Genomic DNA, 22,902 nt, shown 5'->3' with positions numbered 1-22,902 from the left:
CCTTGGAACACCCAGGGCCCTCGAGTGGAGAATGGAGCCGCGGCGCAGTGGGGCCGGTGGGGAGCAGGAGCAGGCTCGTGGGCGTCCAGGCGCCGATCGGGCCGGTGCGAATAAACCCTCTGCCGAGGCTGCCTGCCACCAGAGGCCCCCTTCTCCCCGGCCGCGTTGTCGCCGGCATGCCCAGTGGGCACGTGGCCTGATGAGCCACTTGTCGGGCAGACAGCGGGTGAGAGCGGGGGCGAGGCAGGTGTACCCAGCGGGGAGAGAGGAGCTTGGAGGGTCAAGTGTCAGAGCCCGCTGGGACTGGCGGGTAGTTTGCAGACTGCAATTTGTCATCAAGGCCCCACGCGCTGTCTGAAGGGGCTGGGTCTCCGATTAGCTGCTGGAGCCATACATAGCAGCTGAGGACCCATGAAGGAAACCAGAAGCTTCCACACCACTTCCAGAGAAGAGCCATCTCCTACTTCAGCCTTGGGCCCTGGGCGGAGGAAGTGTCATTCCCCCTGAGACCCACACCAGCCTTGACTCTCCAGGCCAAGTGGTGGGAGAGGGGAGCTCCTTAACCGGGAAGGGACAGAAGGCACTGAGGGGACGGTGCCCTAGGGCTGGAACCTCCACCCTCTGGGCCATCCTGGGCAAGTTTGGGCCAATGATGCTATTAACTGGGCTGGCTGGGGGGAGGGGGCCTCACTCTCTGCCTGGTAGAACCCGGGGTCAGTGAGGGGGGTGGTACCTGGGCAGTAGGGACAGCGCCAGGCACTTACTATAGCCCCTCCTCAGGCTGCAGTGGCCACCCCACGCCAGGACTTCTGGAGGAGAGGGTGGAAGGTGTACCACTGGGTGGCTGTGTGTGCATCCCCTTCCCGGCTCCTACCATGGCAGCCCCATAAAGGCACGCCTCTCTTGGCCCTTCAGGTTCTGTATTAGGGCGCAGTAGACCCTGGGATCTGTACTTCCTCACCACAAGGTCCCGCAAACCCAAGGAGGCTGAACAGGGATGAGGGCTTCTGTGAGGCCCTGAAGAAGGAGCCAGAGAACAGGGTGTTGGTGATGGGGGAGGGGCGGCGCAGACTCAGCACCCCCTGGGCCAGGAAGGGAAGGTGAGGCACGTTCAGGCTCTACCCTGTGAGGGATAGAGCAGTGGGATCCAGGGTTATGGTGGGGACAGCAGGTGGGGGGAGAAATGAGTCCCCCTGTGATGGGGGGTGGGCAGACGGGATACACAACGGCTAAGCCTGCGGTGCCGGTCATTGGCCAACCCCAAGGAGCCACAGGAGTCCCCAGGCCTGGGCCCCCCACCGACCCCCGTCACAAGACCCCAGAGCCCAGCAGTCACAGCAGGTTTATTGTCAGCAACAGAGCACCAGCGAAGCTCTCCCAGGGCGCCCAGCCGGTGGCTGGAGGGGAGAGGGGGCGTGGCGGCCAGGAGCTAGGGGATGCTGAGGTCAAGGCCTGGGCGCCTGCACTCCGTGTTCCCTCCCACCTCTCTGGGCCCAAAGAGCATCAGTCCCCCTGGGCTCAGGCCATCCTAGGGGTGGTTTCTGGCCAGGTCTGCCCTGGGCAGGAGGGAGGATCCCTGGAGAGTCTGGGCAAGCGCCAGCGACGCCCACAAGAGCCGTGGGGAGCAGCCAGGCTTCACAGAAGAGCGAGAGCGCGCCAAGTCCCCTAGAGACTTCGGGCAGACGACGACGGGCCTTCTGGATCCCCAACTCACCCAGCCCATGACAGCTTGAAGCCCTGCTCCCCCAGGAGTGGGAGTGAAGAGCCGAAAGCGCACTGGGGGTCTCCAAGCACCTGGCAGGGGGCTCAGCAAGGGCACGGGGCGGGGGGGCAGGCCTCACGTCTGCAGTGGCCCCGGGCGCTGGGGCTCGGAGGGCGGCGGGCCAGCCGGGCCGGAGCGGTGGGCCTCCTGGAGGTCCTGCAGCACCTGCAGCAGCTGGGCCAGCGCGTCCTCGGGGGCTGGAGGCAGAGGCACGATGAGGGCAGAGCAGCCAGGGCCAGGGGCTCTCGGGGGGGGGGGGGGGGTGCGGCCCCGCCCACAGCACCCCAAAACGGAGCTCAGGCCACTGTGGGAGTCCAGCTGGGAGGGACCTACCTTCCCCGGGGCCGGTGTGCACAGAGCCTGCCTCCGTGCCCGCACTCAGCTTCCGCTGCTTCTCTCTGCAGGGAGGACAGAGGGGCAGCTCGTGGAGCCCTTGCCAGGAAGGCCGGGGGACCCCATGTGGGCCTCCTGAGCGGGAGAGGATTCTGGGATGGAGGGGCTGACCCCTTCAATCTGGGGGCAAGTAACAGGGGCCCAGGTCGTGGTCCCCTGGCCACCTGCCACCTTCCCTCTTCCAGTCTCCTCAGGTCCTCCCCACCTCCAGAATGGCGGGCCGGCGGAAGGCACTTTGGAAACCAAGTTCGAACCACATCACTCCTGTTTCGAGGACCCTGGGGAAAAGGGCCTGAAAGTCCCCAGTATTAACTGGCCGTGAAACGACTTTCCTTCTTAAGGGAGTAGGAGACAATGACAATTTAAGCACGATTCCTAAGCAGGGTTCACCGGAGATCCCCGAGCCCTCGGAGGTACGACCCTGGGAGCTTACATGGAGGGAAAACCAGCAGCCACGGGGACCCCAAGCTTGAAGCTCCTTACTTAGGAATCCCACTGGCTTGGTCCTTTGGACGGTCTCCCTGACCCGTTTGGGAAGAGCTGTGTCCCTCTGCTAAGATCTAACACGCTCCTCCTCCCTCGGATGCCTTCTAGGCTGTGGGGTCGGTCCCTGACCCGCTCCGCTCGTTTGCTAACTCAATCCTGACTGCAAGAGAAGACATCTGGGTCATTCCCAGCCAAGCGTCCAGTGATCAGTTACAGCGGCCCCAGGCCACTGCGTCAGGGGACCAGAGGAGCCGGTGGGGCAGAAGGGCCGGGCCAGACGCTGCGGGACGGCAAGGCGGTGGGGCCAAACGAGAGAAAGGTGGCCAAGTGATTCCACAAGTGCGGAGGCTCTCAAGGCAGGGGGCTGTGGTCAGGCCCACGGCACTGGTCCCGTGGCGCCAACCACCTGAACCCAAAGTGGCCTGGGTTCGAATCTTTGCTCTGCCGCTTCCTGGCTTCAATGGGGGACACCACTGTGGGTCCCCAGAACAGAGCAGACAGGGTGGTGGCTGCATCCGGTGGGTGGAAGATGACGTCCCCAAGTCAGGGGGCCAGACGAGGGGTGGAGAGGGGACCGGTGACAGGAGTGACCTGGAAGCTACTGGAGACTGTGGCTCACAGGGGAGTGCATGGTTCTCGTCTGACCCCGTGAGCCCCAGAAGGGTTTCTGAGGACAAGATAACACCCTGGAAAAGTGGATGAGGAACAAGGACAACAGCCATCACCTCTCCAGGACGCAGGCATGGGGGTGTGCGACAGAAAACCGCCCGATCCCAGCATGCTCAGGGAAGCAGGGGGCTGCTCGGAGGTAAGCCCACACCGCACTGCGCCTCCGGAAATTCTGAGTCCGTGGGGCAGGCCGAAGGCATTCTGGTTGTTTCTGAGCAGGAGCCTGGGCCAAGACCAGGGCATTAAGCAGCTGGCTGGGGACAATCCCTGTGCTCCGAGGGCACAACGGGAAGGCCGGATGGGCTGGGAGGCTGGGTCAGCCCAAGGCCGGACACGGCCGTGGGAGTGACCCGGGGCTTCTGTATCCTTGGGCTGCTGCGGAGACCCGCGTGCCCCTCCCCCGGTGCAGGGGTCACGGGCAGGAAGAGGCCAGGCCTGATGTGCAGCCGGAGACCAGCCTCTCCGCCCCAGCTCCTGCCCTCTCCCGCCACACTCCCCGGGGCCACACAGGCCTCCTCACCGCAGTGCGGCCTCCACGCCCAGCAGGTGCCGGTAGATAAGCTGGGCCTCCAGGTCATGGTCCAGAGGGTCATTCCACTCCTGGAGGGTCACCCGCGACCGGGTCCTGTCGCAGCCCAGATCTGGGGGCACAAAGAGGGCAGGGTTGAAGGCAGGCCCCGTGAGAGCTTACGTCCAACTTCGTGGCAGTGCACGTGGGGACACTGAGGCCTGCAGAGGGACAGAACGGGCTCGGGGGCCCCAGGAGGGGCAGCAGCTCATCTCTGTCGGGTGCAACCCCTGAGCCCAGAGATGCACGACGGCCGAGCCCGGGAGCTGCACTGGAGACAGCTCAGGGGGCTGGACGGCTTTCTCGGTGGCTGCTGGCCTGGAAGGAAGAAAGGAGTGGCCTGGGACCGTAAGACTATGGGGACGGAAGCTGACGGCTTTGTGCCTTGGAATGAGCTGGCCTTATGACCCTGGCAGAGGCATTGGCCCCCCCGTGAAGCCTCCGTTTTCTCCTCCATAGAATGGGTTACCAGACCCTGCCTCCTAGCGCCCTAGGGAGCCCCCCTTTACCAATAACAAAGGCCATGGCCACAAAGGTCACAGCCAGCGGCTGCGGGTCAGGCCAACCAACCAGCGACACTGTTGTACAGAGCAGCTGCTGTCCCCTCCCAGACCCGGGGCTGGGCTGCAGCAGGTGGGGCGGCTTCCCAGGGACTCCCCGTGTAGCAGGCTCCGGGGACAGAGTCTCTGCTGAGACCAGGGAACAAAAGTTTTGCAAATCGGATGAAGGTACGAGAAGGAAGGTCTTAACTGAGCTGTTCCACAGGGAAGCCAGCTGACGAAACATGCCACTTAAATGCAAAATCATTAAAATTCCATAAATTAAAACAAACTTAAGTCTCAGCTCCTGGGCCACAGTGGCCACACTTTAAGTCTGGCCACACGTGTTCGTGACAAACACGCACACAGTACTGGGCACCGCTGGCACCATCACAGAAAGTTCTAGCAGCAGCTTGTCTCGGCCATCCCTCTGCTGCCCGGGGACCACCCCTACCCCCACAGCTCCAGCGTCAGGCCACCAGGCGAAGCTCAGGGGCCCTCCCGTGCCCGCAGCAGCAAGGAGTCCCTATGGTGTGTCCCTCAAAGCCCTGGTTCACAGACACCTCCCTCCCTGGGCAAGAGAGGGTCCCTGTCACGTGAGCGAGGGAGTGCTGCGTTACCCAGCGTGACAGACGGCACTCCAGCTCGTTTCCAGGCCTCCTCAGAGCCTTCGATGAGCACCCACACCACGCAGCACTTCCTAAACTCCTGTCCCGGAACCCTTCCCGCCCGGAAGCCCTGTAGGGATCGACCTGCCACCAGTGACTTCCCCCAGGTGCACAGGGGGCCCCCCAGCCGGGCCAGCCAGCCCGGGCTTGAAAGCCCCGTGCCCCGGCCAGGGTGCCCAGATGCCGTGTAGGGGGGCCCAGGCCTCCGCTCCCACCTGACTTGTCCTTCTGGTGACAACAGCTCCACTTGTCCCCGCGGAAGACGCCAGGGTGGTAGGAGCCCAGCAGGCCGGGGTTGCTGATGCTCACCTTCCGCAGCGCAGACAGCCACTGGTTCAGCTCGTTCACACACTGCAGGGGCGTGGGGGGCCGTCAGCGTTCACCTCCTCCAGGAAGCCCGCCCTCCCTTCCTGGAGCTCCTCAGCACAGGGCCCGATGAGCAGAGCAGCAGCTGGACGCCGGCTGCCACCGCCCCCAACGGTCGTGCCTTGAGCAGTGTACAACCTGCCCACTGTACAGGGTAGCCACCATCTTCCCCTGTGGCTCTGGACAGTCCCTCTCGGGGATAAGCCAAAGCCCCCTGACTTCAGCCTTCCTTCTTGCTCCCCGTGTCCTGCCCCTAGACGTTTTCCCCTTCACGATGCCCCTGCTCAGAGGCCACCTGCCAGAGGCCCTCCCATCCACACTTTAGAGAGCAGTAACCCCCTAATGAATGCTACTCTGTCCCCCCCCCCTTAGTCTCCTCTGTGCCCTTCAAGGCGCTGCCACCATCTGACGTGTGAAATATTGGCTTAGTGGCCCATCGGCCTCCCTGGGAGATGGCCCGAGGAGGGCAGGGCGGTTGCACCCGCTGCTGTTCCCGCACCACCACGACCCGCGCCCAGAGCCTTGTGGGTGCTCTGCAAATACTTCTCAGATGAACGGATGAGTTAATGCATCAAGAGACGAGACTTGGAGAGCATGCACCCAGAGCCGCACGCCCGCACGAACATGATGACTGCGGGTTGATCACACCGCAAACACATAAGCTCCAACAAAGATACTCACAAAACCAGTTTCTCACAAACACGCACAATGTGTGCTCCGACTGACGGGAACGGACACGTCCTATGCCGGACCACGCAGACCTAGATATGGGTGCTCAGGCCCAGGGAAAGCCACCGGCACAGGGGCCCAGAGCCCAGGACACACACACACACACACACACACACACACACACACATCAGATCTCACACCTGCTGGGCCTGATGCAGCTGACAGGGGGTAGGAGGCTCACCGGGGCCTCCTTCTAGCTGCCCCCCCCCAGGCGGCCATTCCCCCGGCAGCCCTCCCCGAGTGCCCACCACACAGCCCCCACCTTGCACTGCAGGTACACGGTCTGGGGCTTGCCCGCATCGTCCTCGTAGATGACCTGCATGACGTGCGAGCTGCCGAAGCTCTTCTCCTCCACCTTCTCCGCTGCCCGGATGTTGGCTAGCTTGATGAGGGCACTTTTCTGGAGTGGGCCGAGACAGGGAGACTCAGGGTCCAAGCCGGGGCCACTCTATGTCCCAGTTCTGGGCCTTAGTCTCCCCTTCTGCAGTCTGGGGAGTGAGCATCAGGGACCCGGCTCTGTGAGTGACCCCAGCCACCAGAGCACGGATGCTTCCCAGGTGTTACAAACCCCTCGGATCCCCACTTGCCTACCTCCTTCCTCACCCACCTTAGAGCTGGGCGTCTTGGCGAAGCTGAGGGCCTCGGTGGTGAGGGAAAAGTGGAGTTTCTTGAAGGAGGACATGAGGGGGCCCTTGCCCTTGGTCCTGTGGATGAAGAGCGGCCCCTCCTTCACCGGCGGAGCCTGCAAACTCAGGGTCCGCTGCAGGTCCAGCTCTGCGGGGCCGGGGAGGGGGGTAAAATGTGAGCCCGGGGATGTAGTGGGGGGGTGAACAGAGACACGAGGGGAGGGACACAGGCAGCAGGTGGGCAAGGCCGTGCAAGCGTGATGGAGAGGCTGTGGGAGCGACCAAAGAGCCACAGAGATAAGATAGGTGGGGACCTGGGCCAGAGCCCAGAGCAAACAGGACGTGGAGGGAGGGGCCAGTGTGGGTGGGGCCACTGGGCAGGGGCGGGGCAAACCGGGAGCGCTCACCCTCCTTCTCCTCGATGTCCACCAGTTTAGTGATGAAGTCCTTCAGCTGAGCCACGCCCTGGCGCACGGTGGGCTGCAGCGGCTCCATCCAAGCCTCCTTGGCTCTGGAAGCCGGCGTGTCCATGTTGCCCACGTTCTGGACCGCCTGCAGGGGACGGCAGCAAGGGCCAGGCTCTGCTGGGTCAAAGCCCCCCACACGGCAACCTCCCCCGCCCCGCCACCAAATCGGGGGTCACCCCGTAGTAGAACCCGAGGCAGCCGCGGCACGAGCTCTGCTCACGCGCCCGGTCCATCCCCACTGCGGTTCGGGGCTGAACCGACGCGGAGGGTGAGCCCTTTCGGGACCGCACGGTTGAGGCTACTTGAGACCACCCCGCCGGCCTTCCTCGGCAAGTTGCAGAGGAGACCGCTCCCCTGCGTACGCCGGCCCCAGCCCGGTGGCAGGCAGCGAGGGGCCGCCTGGGAATAAGAGGCCGATCTGGGGGCTCAAGGGCCCGCGTTCACACACACAGGCTCCGGGGCCGAATCTCCTTCCCCGCAGGGACCCGCTTGTCCGTGGGCTCGGGTGACCACGAGGAAGCTCTGTCCAGTGTCAAGTGCGGTGCCACGGGCGTCCCTGGAGCCAGTCGGGGACACAGGGCCGAGCGGGCCCCGCGGCCACCCACCTTGGCCAGCAGCAGCAGCGTGCGGCTGGTGCGCGCGTCCGCGTGCCGCTCCCGCAGGTGGAAGAGCTTGGGCGCCATGATGGCGGGAGACAAGAAGCGCAGGCACAGGAAGCTGGTGACGGCGATGAACGGCACGTTCTGGGGGCGCGGGAGAGCGGGGGCTGGGCTGCCCGCGGGCCTTCGGGGCTGTCCCGGCCTCCGCCTGTCCCCCTGCCCCCGCCTGCGGTTCTAACCAACCCCCCAGCACCGCTTCCTGCCCTCCGCCCGGCCCCACCGGCAGGGGGCGCACCTCGTGCTGGGCGCCGGGGAAGCGCTCGCGCACGCGCCGGAAAAGCTGCCGGAAGGTGGCGCGGACCACGGCGGGGCAGGCGCGAACGGAGCGGCCAAGCGCGCTCAGCAGCGCCCCCAGGTGGATGCGCAGCGCCTGCGCGCTCTGCTCCAGCACCTCGGCCTCGGTCTGTGGGCGGTGCAGCCCGGAGCACCTGAGTGGATCCCGCGGAGAGGATGGAGGTCAGCGCCCCTGCACCGGACTTTCGCGGGGGCTCCCGGAGACAGGCGCAATAAGGCGTCAAGACAAAGGCAACGCACAGGTGGGCAGAGCGACGGAAAGTAGACCCGGGCAGAGGAGCCAAAACATCCACTTGCACAAAGGGCCTGGCACCGCCGCCCCCGCCCCGGGGATCACATCCGGCCTCACCCTACGTCCTTGACCTCCACTTTGCTGGGGTCCAGCTCCACGTACTTCTTCTCCTCAAACACCCTGTTGATGATGGGGCCCAGGACACCGTGCAGATACCGCATCCCCGCCACCTGGGGGCCGTGGGGGGTGGCATTGGTCCCGCCTCCCGCCTCCAGCTCCCGGCCGTCTCCCTGCCGCTGGCCTCCCAGCACCCCCGGGCGCCATCTGCCTGCTGTGTCCGCTCGGGGTAGGCCAGGCCCACAAAGGGGACAGCGAGACCAAGCGCTGCTGCGTGAATGAACACGCGAATGGATGGATGAACTTCTTTATCTCTTGGCCCTTCTGAACCTCGGTCTCTTCATCTAGGCAACAAGGACTATACCACTCAACCTCACCTTCAGAAAAGACTCCATGGACTTTGAGGCAAGAGAGTTGCTCCGGAACAGGGTGTTAGCCTCACCTGCAAGCAGAGGTTCTAGTGGGTACAGGGTTGGGGAAGGGAGGACCACAGGGCTGGGGGCCCTAAGCAGGCCCCTCTGTAAGGACCTTCCTTGCCTCCTCCCAGCACCCTGCCCCACCTGTGCCTTTTGCTCTTTCCTTTGCCTCCTAATCGGACCCAGCAGCTTCCTACAGGAAGCCTTCCCAGATTTCTCCGCTCTCGGCATCTCCGGACTCCTTGGCTCCTGGCTCCCCTCTCCACCACACCCTCAGACAGGCCACCCCCTCCCAGGCCTCACTGGTGCGACCCAGCTCCAGCTGGAAGAGCAGGTCCAGGAAGTCTTTGGCCAGTCCCTGCCCCAGGAAGAGCTTGAGCAGGTTAGTGGCCACCTCCTGGCGGCACTCGGTGCTCGTTGTCTCCTCGATAAGTGGTATCAGCTGCCCTGGGCCCTGCAGGAAGCAGCAAGGAGACAGGGTTGGATGGAGGACCCACAGGGGAACCCAAACCCTTCACTCTGAGGACCTCAGAGGACCACGGGGAAGGAGGGGTGTTTCCCAAGGGATGGCAAGGGGCCCTGGGTACTGGCTAGTTCCTTACCGTCCTGAGAACCGAGAGCTTTGCTCTTCAGAGCGGGTGTAGGACAGGGAGGACTGGCCTACTGGCCCCAGACCCTCCCACCTTCCCCCGGGGCCCCCTCACCTGGGTGCCCAGCTTCACCTCACGGCACAGCAGCTGCACCAGGGGCTGGTAGCAGCCGGAGGGCAGTACCGTCTCGTCCCGCAGCCGCACGTCCAGCTGCAAGGAGCCCAGGCTGCCCCTGGAACGGGCAGCCTGTGACCTCTCCACCAGGGACCCAGGCCGCCTGCACTGGGCCCCTCCCCGCTGGCTCCGTATTGCGTACTCAGGAGCAGCCTCTGTCTCTCGGCTCGTACCCTCCACCTGCCCACCCCCAGCACGGCCCAGCTCCCCTTCTTGCCCCGCAAGCTTTCCTTCCCTGCTGGGCAAGCCCTTCCCGCCTCCAGCCATCTCCACCGCCTGGCTCCCTGCCCCCTCTAGACCCCTTGGACTCCGAGCTTGACCCATGGGAACATGCTGGGCTGCCCAGCCTCAGATCTGTAAACTCTCAGAGAACAGCTCCTTCGTGTACACGCTTTAAGCTGGAAGCAAATCCCCGAGGGTCGTAACAACCTGCCGGGGCAACTGAGGCTCGAGCAGGCTGGAGAACTTGCCACAACAGATCTAACTGCCGAGCTCTCCTGCTCGGATCCCTCCTGGCGGATCCCTCCTGGCGGGGATGCTGACCAAGCCGTAGCAGTCTCTGAGCCCCCTCCCCCTTCCAGAAGCACAGTGCAGTTCATTAAGTTTGCTGCTCAGCACGGCCTCATCCCCCAGAAGCCCTCTGATCGGCCCCCAGCTGGTTCTCTGGATATGCCTTGCGGCTGGACACAGCCGTGTCTGCCCCCCGCCCCCACCCTGTCCATGGTAGGGATGGGGGGTCTAGGACTTTCTGCAGAGAGACAGAGCTGAACCATCCACGGTGGGGGACACAGCTGACCCTCCACTTCTGGGCCGAGCGGTGAGCAAGGAGGCCAAAGGGCTTCCTTGACAGGGCGGCCAAATTTAACCAAAATAAAACTACAAGATGCCCAGTGAAGTTTGAATATCTTTAGCCTAAGTCTGTCTCTGACACTACACGGACGTACCGCACGGAAAAATGATTCACTGTCTGCCTGAAGTTCAGCTTTACGTGGACAACCTATATTTTATCTGGCAACCTCATTCCTGGAAAATCTGGGGGAGAGTCAGAGCTCTGGGGACTTGAACCCTGGTATGAGGTCTGCTGGGAAAGCCTTAAAGGGAAAAAGTCTGATGGCCTATTCCAGAATCTGGTAGAAAGCAGGAGACCTGTACCGCCTTGGAGCTTAGAGTAAAGGGCCAAGTCCAAGACTTCGAGAAGGGCCAGGCAGCAGGACCGGTCAGGATAACAGAGTCTGGCCCAGAGGGCTAGGGTCTGCCCCCCGCTGTGCAGCCCACCTGCCTGCTGGAGCCAACTGTCACCTCTCCCCCCCCCCCGCCCCCCCCGCAGCCCCCTGGGGCCCAGAGCCCACCAGCCCCACTGCCAAGCCCATGCACTCACTCTCCCCGCCGACTCTTAGACTGGTCGGGCTGCAGCCGGAACCAGCCCTCCTCCTGCTGGGCCGCCCACAGTCTCTGGACATTGAACACCACCTGGGGGGTAAGGCAGAGTCAACTACCGTTCCTTTTGGGGAAGTCCCTCCTCGGGGTCCCCGAGCACCAGTGGCTGGTTCTGGGGAGTGCCGCTCCGGGGCAGTGGGGGGCAGGGAGAGGCTGGGGGCGGTGCCAAAATGGAGGCAGGTGCAGCCCGAAGGAGTGGGAAACTCACTTTGCCCAAGAAGTCATTCCGGCTGACAAGGTCCCAGTCCCAGGCTTCCACACACAGCGCCTCCGCAGCCCCCTCTTCCAGATCAAACTCAAATGTCTCATTCCAGCGTGGGTAGCATGATTTCTTCACAATCTGTCCAGAACGGGGCGAGTAGAGGTGGGCTGGCCCCAAGGGGGCCCCCAAGCAAGGCCCAGCCAAGGGCACAGTCACCCCAAACACCCCACTTGGGATCCCTGCAGGGACCTTGCAACAGCAGAGGTATAACCTTCCTGTCCAAACCCCTGCTCATTTCTCAAGGGGGGAAATGGAGGCCCAGAGTGGGTAAGGTACTTGTCCAAAGCCACACAGCACAAAGGTAGAGGCAAACTACACTGAGAAACCAGGCCTCCACCCCTGCCCCACCCCAGGGCTGCGCCCACCACCCTGGCTGTTTCCTGGGGGAGGAAAATGCGGGGGGAGCTATCAGACAGTGCACCTGAACCCCACACCAGCTGTCTTGAGCCAGGAGGCCGGGAGTGAAAGGCAGCCAGGGCTGTAGGGGCTGGTGACAGAAGGGCCGGGCCCCGCTATGCCCCAGGGTCACCCAGCCTTTCTAAATCTCTTCTCTGAGACCACAGTCCCAGCCTGACCTCCCAGCTGATGAGGGGCCCCCGCCCACCCCAGCCCCTCACCGAGGTCTCCTGTGTCCGGCCATTGTAGCGCACTCGGACGAAGGGGTCCGATGCACCATTCCGGTCCTTGGGGGCCAGGTCCCTGAGGGGGAAGCAGGGCATCCACTTCTCGTACTCCCTCCCCAGACTGTCACCCGACCGCTGTTGGGGTCACCCCACCAGGCTGGGCTCATCTGTGCCCCGCGCCTCTCCCCAGGACGCTGATTCCCCCAGTGCTTCCCCCACAGGCCTCCAGGGGGCACCCGCACCAGACCAGGGCCCCCCCCATGGCTCCTCTGGGTTGACAGCCGCAGGCGGCGGGCTGTGAGCTTATCGTCTGCTCTGGGGAGTCAGGGAGGCGAGTACATCGTGGAACAGCCTGGGCTGTGTCCCCCACCCGCCCCGACTGCCAGCGCAGCCCTGAGCCGGGGCCATCTCTCCAAGCCTCGGTTTCCCCATCGCAGAGTATAGAAGATAGCCCCCACGACTGAGATCACGGGCTTCCAGAAGGCCCGCCCCACAGTCTTCTCCTACGTGGGGGAGGTGGATCTTGGGGAGCGGATCGGCCATCCTGCCAGTGCTCTGCAAAGCCCAAATCCGCTCCCAGCACCCCAGCTCGGAGCCCTTTGTGGGGCCACAGCAAAGCCCACCCCTCTTCTTTCTACTGTAAATACTATGTTCTGCTCTTCTCCATATTTTTAGTTTAAAGCCTCTCGTGCCAGCTTTTCTTGCCTCCTCAGAGCTAAGAGAATTCCAGAACATGAACTTGAGAATCTGCCCAGAAAGATGAGAAGAAACGTTCTTTGTGCAAAGACAGCTTCTCGGGCCTCCCAGAACGCCAGTGGGGTCTGAGCGGGGGGTGGTGGGGGCCGAGACCCCCCACGCTCCACACAGGGGTCTGGACGGGAGACTCCTCCTGTCCAGGCACCTGCTGAGTGGAGGCCAGGCTGGCCCAGCCCCCGCGTCCCCAGGAGAGTCGGCAGGACGTGTGTGTGAGCCGGAGGGCGGGAATGGCCAAGTGTGAGGGAGTGAGCGGCCCCTGCCCAAGTCTGCACATTCTCCCGCTGCCTCCTCATCCATACTCCAGCCCCAGGACAGAGAATCAGGCCGGGGAGCCACCGTCCCCACCTGCCGGAGAGAGATCTCCTCCCCCACTCCCCCCCCAAGCTGACAGCCCTCACCCCGTCACCCCTGTGGGGACCGGCTCCCCCACAGGCGCTGGCCCGGCCCTGCCCTTCCGCCCCAGAGGCAGCCAAGGGACCCTGTGGAGGCGGCCTGGAGCCATAAGGGAAGGCGCTCCTCAGGGAGCGTGTGTGACTCACACTCAGGCCCCGATGGGAGGGGAGCCCACAGCTAAAAATACCTGGGATGGGGAGGGGAGGGAGGCCTGTCGTAGGTGACTCAGGCCCACCTTTCTGCCCAAGTCACTGCTCCTCCTGGAGAGAACCCCACCCCACCTTCTGCAACACACACACCGGGCCAAGTTCATACTGTAGTTAAACCCAGGGGAAGCCCGGGCTTGGCACGGGGGCTGCATGCGCAGAACTCGGGGTCCCCGCTCACCTGCTGTGCCCCCTGCTCTACGATGCCCAAAGCCCCATCGTTAGAACATCGCCCTGTCCCTTAAGAGACATGGCGTCCTGGGCTGGGTCACCGAGGAAACACCTTGAGGTCAGGCAACCTCCCCAGCCCGCCCGCCGGCAGGCCTCAACAGGAGGCGCAGACTGTCCCTCCCGCCTCACCTGGCCTCCAGCACAGAGCAGCGCAGCCGGCCCGCCGGCGTCCCCGGGACCACCTCGAGGCGCAGGTGGATCTCGCCTTGTACCTCCTCGTCAGGGTCGACCTCCGTCAGGTGGGCCCAGCCACTGAAACCTGTGGGACCTGCCGCTCAGCCCCGCCGGGCGCCACAGCACCCCTGCACCGGCCGCTCGGGGTCCTCTCCAGCTCCGGGGGGCAGGGGCCATCGTCCCCAGGGACAGATGGGGACACAGGCTCAGAAGCTGAGCAGCGGCACTTGGAAGAAGCTTGATGCGAACCCAAGTCTGGTGACCCCTGTGTCCTTCCTCTCGTGCCCCCTGCCCCCGAACCTAACTTGTGATAGAACCGCTTTCTCTGGCCTCAGTTTCTCCATCTTAAAACAGCGGCTCTTGTCTGGGGCTGCCGGAGGAGGGGCCGAACCCAGGTGGGGAAGCATCAAGGGCCCAGCATCCCCTGGGCCACTGGACCCCGAGGGGCTCTCGGGGGCCGCGGGCAGGAGAGGCCTCTGGGCCTGGCAGGGGCCGAGCGGCTCCATGAGTCAGCAAAGTCCCCTCACCCCCGCGTGCCCGCCCCGGCCTCACAGACAGGAGCAGGTGTGTGCCGGGAAGGCCCAGGAGGAGTCACAGGGGCTGGACAAGCCGAACCTGAACCGCCTGAGAACTCCAGGTCAGAACCTTCATGGGCAGCCAGGAAGCCAGCCCGGAAGAGGCAGCAGCTACCCCAGTCCCACAGTGAGGATGGGGCAGGGCTGACCCCTCAAAACAGCGTCAGCATCCCAGCCATCATCCAAGGGGCCTAGCCTGGCCGCAGGCCAACTGCTCAGGCTTAGGGCAGAGCGGCCCCGCAGCCCAGGCTAAGGGGACACCGAGGGTACAGGGAGAGCCAGCCCGATGGCAGGACGGGTCTCCGCACCTCAACAAGCGTGGAGAGGCTCCTTCTTGTGCCTGCACAGGCCTCAGATCCCAGCACTGGCAACCCCTCTTTGACTTGGGGCACGCAGTCCCAGCAGGGGACAGAATGGGGCCCAGGACATTGAGGCTCAGGGACAGGAGATGGGCCAGAGGCCCTTCTAGGGAGGACACACATGGCTTTCCCTGAGCATGAGCTGTGAAGGAGCCTAGAGGAAGCATCGAGTTGGGGGAAAGCCAGCAATGGGGCCATCAGGAAGGGGAGAAAGGAGGGGGCTGGGGAAGGGAAAGCAGGAGCAGGCCATGGGCTCCCTCCCAGGAAACTTACCCTTCGGGTGAGCAGCCAGGGTGTCCCTGGTGAGGCAGACCTTCCCGATAACGTCATCCCGGCTGGAGGATGGAGAGGGGGCCAGAGCTGGGCAGGGCTCCGCAGGGAGCCCGGGACCTCCCGTCCCCACCCCTGGCCCAGTTCAGGGGCCCTGTGGGAAGCAGGGAGGCTGACAGTCCAGTCATTTGCAGGAGCCGATCGAGCTGGACCCGTGACCCTCCTGCGGACCCTGCATTCTGGACACGCTCACGGGCATGTGCTAGGTTGCTACACGTGGACGGACACACGGGCTCACATATATGCCAAGTTCGTCCTGGGTTCCCTAGCTCGCACGCCCCCACGCACAGCCCAGCACACCTGTGCCTTCGCTCCCGCACTTGCACGTGGGTGATGTGGTGTGAGCAGTGTGAACACCCCCACCCCCGCACACGCCTGCTCGCTCAAACCCGGAGCCCTTCCAGACCCTCCCAGGGCTCCCCCTCCCTCCAGGCCACAAGGAGGACGCAAAGCGACCGGCAGGCCCAGCAGGCTGAGCAATGACATGGGCTCCGGGGTCAGCTGGCAGGGTCGGGGCCCCATTTGAAGGGTGCGGCCCCCCCACCTGAGGGCGTCCTCATCCATGACGTAGAAGGCTACCGCGTGGAAGGTGGGCGGCAGGTGCACCTGATATTCCTCGCCCCAGAACGGACACAGGGTCTTCCACACAGTGGCTGTCCTATAGCAAAGGACCCTCAGTGCCTGGCCGGGCCGCCCGCAGGCCCCGGGCCCACCCATGGGATTTGACGATTCTCCTTGTCCCCGACCCCACTGCCCACCATCAGCCGTTCCCTCCTGCCCGTCCTCTCTGCCCGGGTGGGGCACAGGGCTGCATCTAGCAGGCCATTTTCCATTTGGGGAAACTGAGACCACAGGGGGCCATAGCGGGCCTCAGGTCACGTGAACAGGACCGTGCAGAGCCAGAACCAGAGCGGTGTTATGTGGCCAGACCCAGGACAGAGCCTTCAGCTCCCGGGACTCCGCAGGGAATGCTGGGGGGTGGGGAGCCGAAACCCCCAAGGCGGGCCAAGGACCAGGACGAAAGTTCAAATGATCACCTTCACCCCAAGCACTCCTCCGAGAGGCCACTTGCACGTTGGAGCCTCGGTTTCCCTGTCTGTCACAGAGACCATCAGAGCCATCCTGCCGGCCCCCCTCTTGGTATCATGGTTTGGACAGAATGTGAAAGAAGGACCTGGGGTCCTATTTGCAAGGGGGAAGAACCACGAGCCTGGCAGCCTCGGCTGGCCGTCAGCAATGGGCACTTCAGTGGGCAGAACTGCGGGGCAGCTCTGGTCATGAAGTCCAAGGTCGAGGCCAGAGACACAAAAGGAACGGGACCTCAAAAAGCCTGCCCAGAATTGTGGAGCCCAGGGACAAAAGCACATCCAGGGAAAGTGGCCCTTCTGGGTACAGGCTGGGACCCCCTTGCCTGAAGCAGCCTTTCTGGGGTATAACCACGGTGGGCATCTCTGAGGGCATAGGAACCCCGAGGGAGAGCCAGGACAAGAGACGGGGCCGAGGCTCAGGCTTTGGGGTCAGCCAGATTTGGGCTCCAGTCTGACTTAGCCAACTCCGAGGTACGTGACCCTGAGCAAGTCAGCCTCTCTCAGTCCCCAGGTTCCTCTCTGTAAATGCAACTTAATAATATCACATTGAGCTCCTTGCAAGTTATAAATGGGCTGCAAAAGGTTTAGCACCGGGCCCGGCGGTCTGCACTCCAGAAGTGACAGCCGCTGTTACCAATCATCATCCTGTCCCCTCCGAGGGCTGTAAAGAGCACAGAAAGGAGCAGCGCTGGCGAGAGGCCCTTGGATCCAACGCCTGGATGGGCGTTCAGGTCGGTAATCAGCAGGAGTCAGAGGTAGGTTTTCTTACCTCCCAGCAGGTGCTTCAGGGCAGGGGGCTGGCCTGGGGATCAGCTGCTCTCGGAGCCCTCCCCCTCCCCCCTCCCCTACCGGGATGTGAGCGGGAAGCATGGGGAGGAGCGGGTGCTGGGTGGGGCCGTACCGGATGATAGGCTCATTGTCCACTTTCACGATGCAGTAGGGGTCACTGCTCCCGGTGCTGCAAGACACAGGGCAGGGCGGGGCTGACAGGCGGCCGGCGGCAGGTGGGGAGAGGGTAGGGGGCGCCCAGGGGCTCCCAGGCAGCTCAGCCCTCGGTGATCCCAGGGAAAGGACAATCAAGTCTGAGGCAAGGGGGCCTGGGCTGGGGCCCAACGGCTCAAAACGTGTACCCTGTGCCCCCCCGTCAGTCTGGGAGGCTGGTGGTGAGCAGAAGGCAGGAACCTGCGTGAGGCTCCCTGCACCAGGGGAGAAAGGGCTCGAGGCCATGCCTGCTCCTGCAGGGGGATAAGGACGCTCCTGCCTGCTACCCCTTCCTGCCCCCCAGCCCGCCCCCGCCCTGCTCTGCCCCAAGGAGGACAGAAACAGCCCCAGGCCAGGTCCAGAAAGCCCGATCCTTAACACCCAAGTGGGCGCCTTGTTCTCTCTCCCCAGAGCCCTCGCTCCTGCTGCCCCCCTCCCAGCCTTGGCCCCAGCCCCGTCCCAGAGGCAGGGAGTAAGGTCTCCTCTGCGGGCCCAGTGCCTGCAAACTCTGTCTTTCCTTCCATCCCAGGACTGCGAGCGATGCGCTGTCCTCAGCTGCCACCACCGTCCCCCCACCACCTGAGGGAGGGGTCGCTTCTGTGTTCCCCAGGGTCTAGGACAGGGCACAAGACAGGGGACCCGGGGGTGTTTGCTGGATAAATGAACAAATTTAACATGCAGGCCTCGAGCTCTTGGCCATCTGGGAAAGGAGGAAGGGGAAGACGAACCTGGGACTGCTCAGGTGCCCTGGACTCCCTGGTCTCGGTTGGTAGGGGATTCCTGGGGTGGGCTGGGGGGCATTCCCAGCCAAGCCTAGGGCTGGTCCAGGGCAAGAAAGGGGGTAAGGACTGTCTTCAGGAGTGCCTTTCGGGCTCAGTGTCCATAAAAAGGAAATGATTTGCATGTGGGAGGCTAGGGAATTCCAAGCCCCACTTCTCATCTCAAAAGGGGTTCTTCCTGCAGAGGAAGCCCCGATCTCTGAAGGTCCTCCCGATGCTGACCAGAAACTGACCTGACTGGAAACTGACCAAAAACGTCTGCCAGGACTGGGTTCCCCACACAGAGCAGCGGGGCGCGGAGTGACCACCCACAGTGTGGCTGCCCCAGGTGCCTGGTCTGACGGGAGGGCCTGCCCATGGCAGGTGTTCCGTAAATGTTGGCATGGCCCTAGACTCCTTGCTCTTCTGCCTGCCACCCCTTTCCCTGTCACTTAGGAGCCCTCTCCTCCAGAGAGCTCCTTGGGAACACCTCAGCTTGCATCCCAACCCCCCAAATCCGGGGGACTCCGGACCTCCAGCAATCAGGCCCCTGTGCACGCCCAGAGCTGGGCTGGGTAGCAGGCCCAGCAGCTGCACGCGTATTTGCACAAGGAACTGGGAAGGAGGAAGATGTCCGTGTGCTCTGAGAAGCGGCAGGGGTGCGGCAGGGGTGGGGTGGGGGTGGGGGTGGGGGACGGGCCTCCTCTCCCCTGCCTCTGCCTCCTGGCCTGGCACCCCTGTGAGTCCAGCTTTGCCCACGGTGCAGCTCTCACGCAATGAATGAATCTCTGAATGAACCGTGAGGTTTGGGCTTTGGGTTCCGGGCCAGGTCACGGGGTGGGCAAAGGCCCAGAGGCAGGAACAGAGCTGGGTGTGCAGGGGCTGCGAGGAGCTGTGTGGCTGGATCAGAAGGGGGGCAAAGGGGACAGTGTCAGGAGCAGGCTGAGGCCAGAGGCCCACCCATGGTCCCTGGCCAGCTGTTGGGACCTGTGCCCCTGCCTCCGTGCCCTCTGTCCTGATGAGGCCCCGGGACTGGTCTCCTGCCCCACTTCCCCTTCTCCTTCCCCAAGCTGCTTGGGGAAGCCAGCCTGGCTACTTGCAAGTCCTCTATATTTAGCCCCTTGGCAGTTTCCAGGCTGTGGAAGGGGAAGGATCAGGGTAAACCCTGAAATAGTCCTGGGCCCGTCCCCAGGGCCACTGGGCGTGGGAACCAGTCGGTCACCGGTCATTATGAGACTTAGCTCCTGTCTGGCTGACCCAGGCACGCAAGGATGGGAGACAGTGGATGGCAACAGAACGGGAACAGGTGGGCTCTGAAAACGGTCAGTGACAGGGAGCACAGCTGTGCTCTGTGCCCTTAAGAGAACTAAAAGCCCAAGAGTGGAAATGGCAGCTGTGATGATGTGTCCCTCCTCAGAACTGTCTCTGTCAAGATGAGTCACTATGAAAGGTAGTGAGCTCCCCGTTCTCAGAGGTGTGCAAGTCCTGGCTGGAAGGGAGGCTGCTCAGGAGACAGGCTGATGAGGCACAGTGAGGCAGGCGCACCCCCTTCCCAGTCTCCGCCCCCTTTCCAACCTCTGGCACCCAGTGAGGGCCTCCTGGAGTCTCTGAACCCCTGCTGTCCCTGAGCCAAGTGGTTTGCATGGCTTTGCAAGGCTCAGTCCCCACTGAAGCCCATGGAAAGCCTGCAGCCTTGGCCCAGCTAGGATTCTCGGCCTGTCAGCAGCAGAAAGAGTGGGTTTGAATCCCAGCTTCTCTCCCTAAATGCTATGTGACCTTGGCAAAGGGACTTACACATCCTGAGCCTCAGTTTCCCCTTCTGCAGACTGAGCATATCTACCTTGTAGAACTAATACAAGGATTGAACGGAAGGGTCCTCCACAACTCTTAGTCTCCTCTGCCACGGGCCAGGAGCCCCCCCGTCCAGGGCTCCTGGAATGCCAAGACGAATGAGTCACGGTTCCTACCCTTCATGGTCACACAGCATGGCAGCAACTGCTACCAAGGGCATCCCCCTGACTCCGGAGGGCACAAGACGGGGGCACGAGCACCAGTGCGGCTGGAGGGCACCAGGGAAAACCCTGGAACAGAGCCTAAGTTTGAGAGGGGTCCTGAAGGATGAACAGGAGTTTTCTGGAGGACTCCGAGTGGGAGTGTCTGAAGACAGCAGCCCCTTAAACCTGTGCAAAGGCAGGGCTTCGAATGTGGGGGGCTGGGGGGGAGTTACAGCTGGATTTAGGAACCAGGTGACAGGAAGCCCTCTGACCAGAGGCTTCAGGAGGTGACAGAGGTCAGCAGGCAGGGGGCCTGGCAATGAAAGAGATCCTGAAGGCTAAACCAACAGGACTTAGTGGCGACCCCCCAGGGATGGAGCCCCAGGTCCCCAGGCTGGGCAGAGGCAGGGCTGGGCGGAGAACCTGGCACCTTGGCTCCCAGGGAGACCCAGTGGGCGGCTTCACTGCCCCGGGGCTGGGGAAAGCCTAGAGCCAGGCACTAAGGCCTGCGGGAATGGGGAGGGAGGCGACAGACGGAGGGGCTGCTCCTCCCAGCAGCCACCAGCCAGAGGAGGCCAAACTGACCTAGTTAGCAGTGTCAGCCTGGGGGGGGCTGCTTGGAGGCCGGGGCCGGGAGGCTGAGACCCTCCTCAGAGCTCATCCGCCTGGCTCTCCCCAGAGACCGCATTCCCAGCGTCCGCCCCACCTAGCCCCGAGACCAGAAACCCACCTGGAGACCGCCTGCCCAGCCCCCGCCCTTACCCATTGCCATAGCAACTGCTGAGCCTGGCCTCACCAGGCCCAGGGGGCCTTGAACTAGAACTGCTCAAGGCATTGAGTGAGCAGGCAAACTCACAGGAGCCACTGTCCGGGTGAGAGAGACGCCCTCACCCCGGCCTCCTGCACCCCTCCCCATTTGCCACTGGGCATCCGGGAGCAGGCTGAGGAGCCCTGGGCAGGCAGAGGAAGGGCGTGGGGGGGCACTCCAGACAGTGGACTTCGGACCCTATGCAGCCTCTGGGCTCCCCTTCCCCCATACCCTGCTCCAGGAGGCCGGTGCACCTAGAGCCTTGTGCTTAAGGGATTTTTTTTTTTTTTTTAAAGGATTTCAGGGGCATCTGGGTGGCTCAGTCGTTAAGCATCTATCTTCGGCTTAGGTCGTGATCCCAGGGTCCTGGGATCAAGCCCCAGATCAAGCCCCGCATCAAGGCTCCCTGCTTGGCTGGAAATCTGCTTCTCTCTCTCCCACTCCCCCTGCTTGAGTTCCCTCTCTCGCTGTGTCTCTCTCTGTCAAATAAATAAATAAAATCTTTTTTTTTAAATAAATAAATAAGATATCATTTTTAAGTAGTCTCTACACCCAACCTGGGGCTCTAACTCACAACCCCGAGACCAAGAGTCCTATGCTCTATCCACTGAGCCAGCCAACATCCCTGTGCTTAAGGGATTTTGACCTCCGGTCTACAGAAAGGGAAACTGAGGCTTCAGAGCTAAGATGCTGCCTAAGGCTGTATACAAGGGAGCCAGGGATGAGATGGGGAACCTCAGCTCTGGGACTACTGAGAAAGGTGCTGGGACAAGGGGCTCGGGACACCTCCTCAAATCTGGCCAGGGACCAGGGAATGCCCTAGATGTTGGTGTGCGTTAGGAGCTCTGGACCCAAGCCCTTCCTCTGCCATTTGGAGCCGGCATTTTCAGGTCTCCCTGCCTCGGTTTCCTTATCTGCAAAATGGAATGATGAGAACAGCCTTGCTGAGTCCTTGTGAGGAGGTAAAGCCACCGCAGGGCTCAGATAAAGCCCAGGGCACAAGGAATAGCTGCTCCCCGGCCACCCCATCTTTGCACGGCCTCAGCCTCCAGACCTACAGGTTCATCCTTCCCTCCAGCGCACAGCTGGAAGCCCCGGGACAGCCCCGGCTCCCCGGGGCGTGTTTCAGGTGCACACTCTCGGGTACTAAGGTTCCGGAGCTACCGAGGAAGACCCCTCGTTTCCCGGGGGCACCCCCACCCCTTCCAGCCACACCCCCGCAGTTCACGGAGACATCTCCCTGCGAGGTGCCCCCCACGCTCAGCCCCTGTCCTATTAAAGCCCCTTCCATTCTTGAGCGCCGTTCGCGAGCTCCCTGCTAGCTCAGGCCCCTTACAGACCCGCGTCCCCTCCCCTGTCCACGGACCTTCCTTGTCCCCCCGCCCCACCCCCGCCCCGCGCTCGCAACAAATCTGTCCCCATTTCCCTTCCAGTCCCCCACGGCGGCCACACTCGCCACCCCCTCGCCGCTGCTGCACTTGCGGGCGGGCCGTGTGGACCCTAGAAAGGTGAGGCTTAAGGAAGGGGCAGCGCCCCCTCCCCAGAAAGTTGGGGCCCCCACCCCCGGCAGCGCTCACATGTCCTTGGCAGGCAGGTTCTTCCCCTCCACGATGCGGATGGACAGCGAGCTGCGCCTGGCCATCGCGGGTCCGTGGCGCGGGGTCGGCGCCCGAGGGAGCCGGACCGCGCGGTCGCGTGCAGCCGGCGGGCAGGCGGGCTCGGGACTGGGCGCCGCGGGGGGCGGGCCGCGCGGGGCGCGGGAGGTAAGCGCGGGGGCGGGGGAATCGCTTCCACTTCATTCACCCCCGCCCCCGCCCCACGTGCGGGGGCCTCAGCGCCGGGGCCCGCCAATCGGCGGCCGGGGCTCCCCGGGTGGGCGGGGCCGGACCGGGTCGCGGCGCTCATTGGCCGCCTGGGGGGTAGGGGCGGGGCCTGCGCCCAGGACTGTTACCCTGCTGGCTCGCCGCGGGCTGGTAGTCACAGCGGGGCGAGGGCGCGACGGTCGGCGCCCGGGTGGCCTGTGTCACCGGTACGCGTGGGCGGCAGGCGTGGTCCCAGAGTGCCAATCTCCAGGTGCACGGAGGCTATGGGCCCTAGTATGTGCTCAGAGGCGTGGGCAAGTGCGGGGACCCCCCCCCCGGGCCGGGGACGCGCGCGGCCGACCGCCCTGGC

At 63.6% G+C, this 22,902-nt stretch overlaps 1 protein-coding gene across 1 annotated transcript; it reads right to left on the bottom strand.

Moving 5' to 3' along the window:
* Positions 1 to 1,325: 1,325 nt before the first annotated feature.
* RASA4B (RAS p21 protein activator 4B) lies at positions 1,326 to 22,471 on the bottom strand. Its single transcript, XM_045992901.1, has 21 exons — positions 22,308 to 22,471; positions 17,091 to 17,147; positions 15,646 to 15,759; positions 15,045 to 15,106; positions 13,793 to 13,922; positions 12,072 to 12,153; positions 11,401 to 11,532; positions 11,134 to 11,225; positions 9,696 to 9,813; positions 9,295 to 9,445; positions 8,953 to 9,017; positions 8,576 to 8,688; positions 8,168 to 8,360; positions 7,879 to 8,016; positions 7,214 to 7,358; positions 6,788 to 6,954; positions 6,443 to 6,580; positions 5,301 to 5,436; positions 3,831 to 3,951; positions 2,096 to 2,160; positions 1,326 to 1,959 (listed from the first exon to the last, which is right to left on the bottom strand). The coding sequence occupies exons 1-21, from the start codon at positions 22,370 to 22,372 to the stop codon at positions 1,838 to 1,840; spliced, it is 2,406 nt and encodes an 801-aa protein (XP_045848857.1). The 5' UTR covers positions 22,373 to 22,471; the 3' UTR covers positions 1,326 to 1,837.
* Positions 22,472 to 22,902: the final 431 nt, after the last annotated feature.

Source organism: Meles meles, chromosome 21, assembly GCF_922984935.1.
Source record: "Meles meles chromosome 21, mMelMel3.1 paternal haplotype, whole genome shotgun sequence".
Lineage (NCBI taxonomy): Eukaryota > Metazoa > Chordata > Mammalia > Carnivora > Mustelidae > Meles > Meles meles.
This window is presented reverse-complemented; position numbering and strand designations above follow the sequence as displayed.

Excerpts from the sequence above, each read along its gene's own strand:
- RASA4B (XM_045992901.1), bottom strand. The coding sequence starts at position 22,372 with ATGGCCAGGCGCAGCTCGCTGTCCATCCGCATCGTGGAGGGGAAGAAC. Across the intron at positions 17,148-22,307 it reads AACCTGCCTGCCAAGGACAT|CACCGGGAGCAGTGACCCCT; the intron begins GTGAGCGCTGCC and ends TGTGTCTTGCAG. Across the intron at positions 8,689-8,952 it reads CCATGGAGTCTTTTCTGAAG|GTGGCGGGGATGCGGTATCT; the intron begins GTGAGGTTGAGT and ends CACGGCCCCCAG.